This window comes from Melampsora larici-populina (assembly GCF_000204055.1).
Source record: "Melampsora larici-populina 98AG31 unplaced genomic scaffold MELLAscaffold_14, whole genome shotgun sequence".
In the NCBI taxonomy this organism is placed as follows: Eukaryota; Fungi; Basidiomycota; class Pucciniomycetes; order Pucciniales; family Melampsoraceae; genus Melampsora; species Melampsora laricis-populina.
Window position 1 is genome coordinate 319,578 of NW_006768778.1, and position 2,607 is coordinate 322,184.

At 45.1% G+C, this 2,607-nt stretch overlaps 1 protein-coding gene across 1 annotated transcript; it reads right to left on the reverse strand.

Moving 5' to 3' along the window:
• Positions 1 to 200: 200 nt before the first annotated feature.
• Positions 201 to 2,410, reverse strand: MELLADRAFT_85402 (uncharacterized protein; the record flags this gene model as incomplete). Its single annotated transcript, XM_007409094.1, has 5 exons — positions 201 to 799; positions 869 to 1,175; positions 1,363 to 1,730; positions 1,813 to 1,892; positions 1,977 to 2,410. The coding sequence occupies 5 exons, from the start codon at positions 2,408 to 2,410 to the stop codon at positions 201 to 203; spliced, it is 1,788 nt and encodes a 595-aa protein (XP_007409156.1).
• Positions 2,411 to 2,607: the final 197 nt, after the last annotated feature.

Consider the following 2,607-nt stretch of genomic DNA (forward strand, 5'->3'; position numbering starts at 1 on the left):
GAGCCATCTATCCAGATCCATCTGGTATATGTAGTTAATTTACCCAGATGTATCTGGATAGGTTGTCAGATCAATCCGATATGCTACGCTCCAGAATACACTACTCACTTGAGCTCTTTTTATGACATCAGTTTACTTTGTAATATACTGTGTATATTGTGTTGCAATTCAAGAGAAAGAAGAAACAACATAAGAGGAAGTTATAAGTGAACACATTGATCACCTATTTCACCATCACCACCACCAGTTCCAACTCCATCACTATCACCACCGGGTCCGACTCCACCACCAGTTCCAACTCCATCACTATCACCACCGGGTCCGACTCCACCACCAGTTCCAACTCCATTGCTATCACCACCGGATCCAACTCCACCACCAGTTCCAACATCGCCACCATCGCCGGGTCCGACTCCTCCACCAGCTCCAACTCCATTGCTATCACCACCGGAGCCAACTCCTCCACCAGTTCCAACATCGCCACCATCGCCACCAGGTGCAGCTCCATTACCTCCATTACCATCATCACCCTCTTGAATTTCGCCTCCCAGGACCGACCAAGGCTCATTCACAGGAGAGTCCTTTGTGACCATCATAAATTTCTGATCCTTGATGTCCTGAAGCCAATGTCGCCGACCAAGAGTTTTCATGCCATCAAATCCTAGCATGAACTCGCTGATAGACATCGCTGATTGTGTATGGCGGAGAAATTTGAGATTAATTTTATGTTTATCAAACACAGCCGGTAGATCTGGACCTCGTGGAAAACCTCTAGTAGGGAGAGTAATGTCAAGTGCCTCTAAAAAGTTAAAAAAGGTTGTGTCAGTCAAAATTAAAAAGTAGTATCATCTGATATCGTTCAACTGACTGGTCTGTGCTAGCAACAAACTTGTGAGCTCAGTACTTTCGCGGTCTGACTTATTTGGAGGACGAGTGAATTTGTTGGTATTGGTGTTGTTGCCTGCCGCGGCAGCTGCGCCAGCCGCTTCAATTTCCTTGATTTTGGGTCTGGCTTGGGAGTAGATTGGAAAGATTGTCTGAAATTTGATTCGCTCGTCCATCCAGGTGCTGATCTCAGGTAAAGAGGTGAATTCTTCACACCAACCGGTTCCCAAGGTCTTGCTACACCCAATTGCGTAGTAGTCGAAGTCGGCGAGAGCGGCATCATGGTGAAGCTTTGTGAAATGGTAAATGAAGACATAGTCAGTCAAAGACGTGTCAGATTTGTTGTTTGATATTATAAATCAGATAAATAGAAGATAATCCGGACGACAAGTAACATGAGATGAATCAGAAAGAGGAGAGAGATTGAAGATAAAGAGCATAAATGGTCTAGGTCAAAGAGTTTCAAATGAGACATACCTGTTGAACCCTCTTCTTGAACGCTCGGAGGGAGAGCCTTTCTTTTTTTTCGGGTGAATCAGCCTTGAATCTTTCCCGATCTTTTGCAACTTTTGCCGAATCGACTAGCTTGTCGTATATAGGACGATACAGCGCTTCCTCTTCCGGTGAAAGCGCGGGCACCTCGGGGATCAGGACTTCGCAGTCCCCGGCAGTCTCATGATCTTCTACATTGATTGCTGAATAGTCGGGATAGCCTCCCAAGGCGTGGAAGATGCGCGAAGTGAATATGGCGTATTCGTCATCGTTCAACTTGTCGTATGCTTTACGGTTGGCTTGGTTTCGCATGGCTAGAACCGGACCTGCGTCAGGAGCGCCCCGCAGGGGCACTGGAAAGAAAGAATTATCCAGTAATTAGTTACTTTTAAACAATCATATGTACATTCAGTGCTAAATTGAGCTCGGACTTACTAGGGTTTTTGTAAGCCAACTTTGCAAAGGCTAGGAATCGATTCCATGGATGCGTAGCCCGAGTTCTGCCTGCGATACCGCTATCAAGATAGATGATACAACAGATACAAAAGTTTAAATGATGAAAAAGTGATGAATGAAGATGTTGCAAATGATGTACTTACAGATGTGATTTCAGTGTGTTGAGGTGAATTTGTCCAATCATTGCAAGCATGTGAAGCGAGTGTTGAAAAGCATCGTGAAGCGCTTTTGCTTCGGCCAGGATGAGGGGATTAGGACGAGAGTTATTATCAGCGGTCTGTGACTTCAATTGCTCCTCAATTTGTTGCAACGTCCAGAATTTCTTCTGATCTCCATAGTTATGGACAGTAATTTCTTCCAATTCAAGCGCTTCTGAAGGTGATTGTTGGGACTGATTTTGGGGCTGATTGGATGATTGGTTGTTCGGTTGAGTTTGATTTGAAGTTTGAGTCTCTAGCCTACGGCGGCGAGTGTCAGCTTGATCTCGTTCAGCTTCCAGCTGCTGACGCCGTTTGAGTCCGCGGAGGTTGATTACTCCAGGTGGGGTCTTTTTGCGGCTTCGAGTATTGACGGGCATGGAGGGCGCTAGCGATGTACGTAAGGACTTGAACTAACAAGGAAAAATAAATGACGATGAGAACTTGAAATAACCGCAAAGGTGGATTGGAAAACTGGAAACCACTATGTACGTATGATCTTGAACTCACTAACGAGTAAAAAAGAAGAACAACGAGAATAACCAGAAAGGTGGAATGGAATACTGAAACCTGAGTA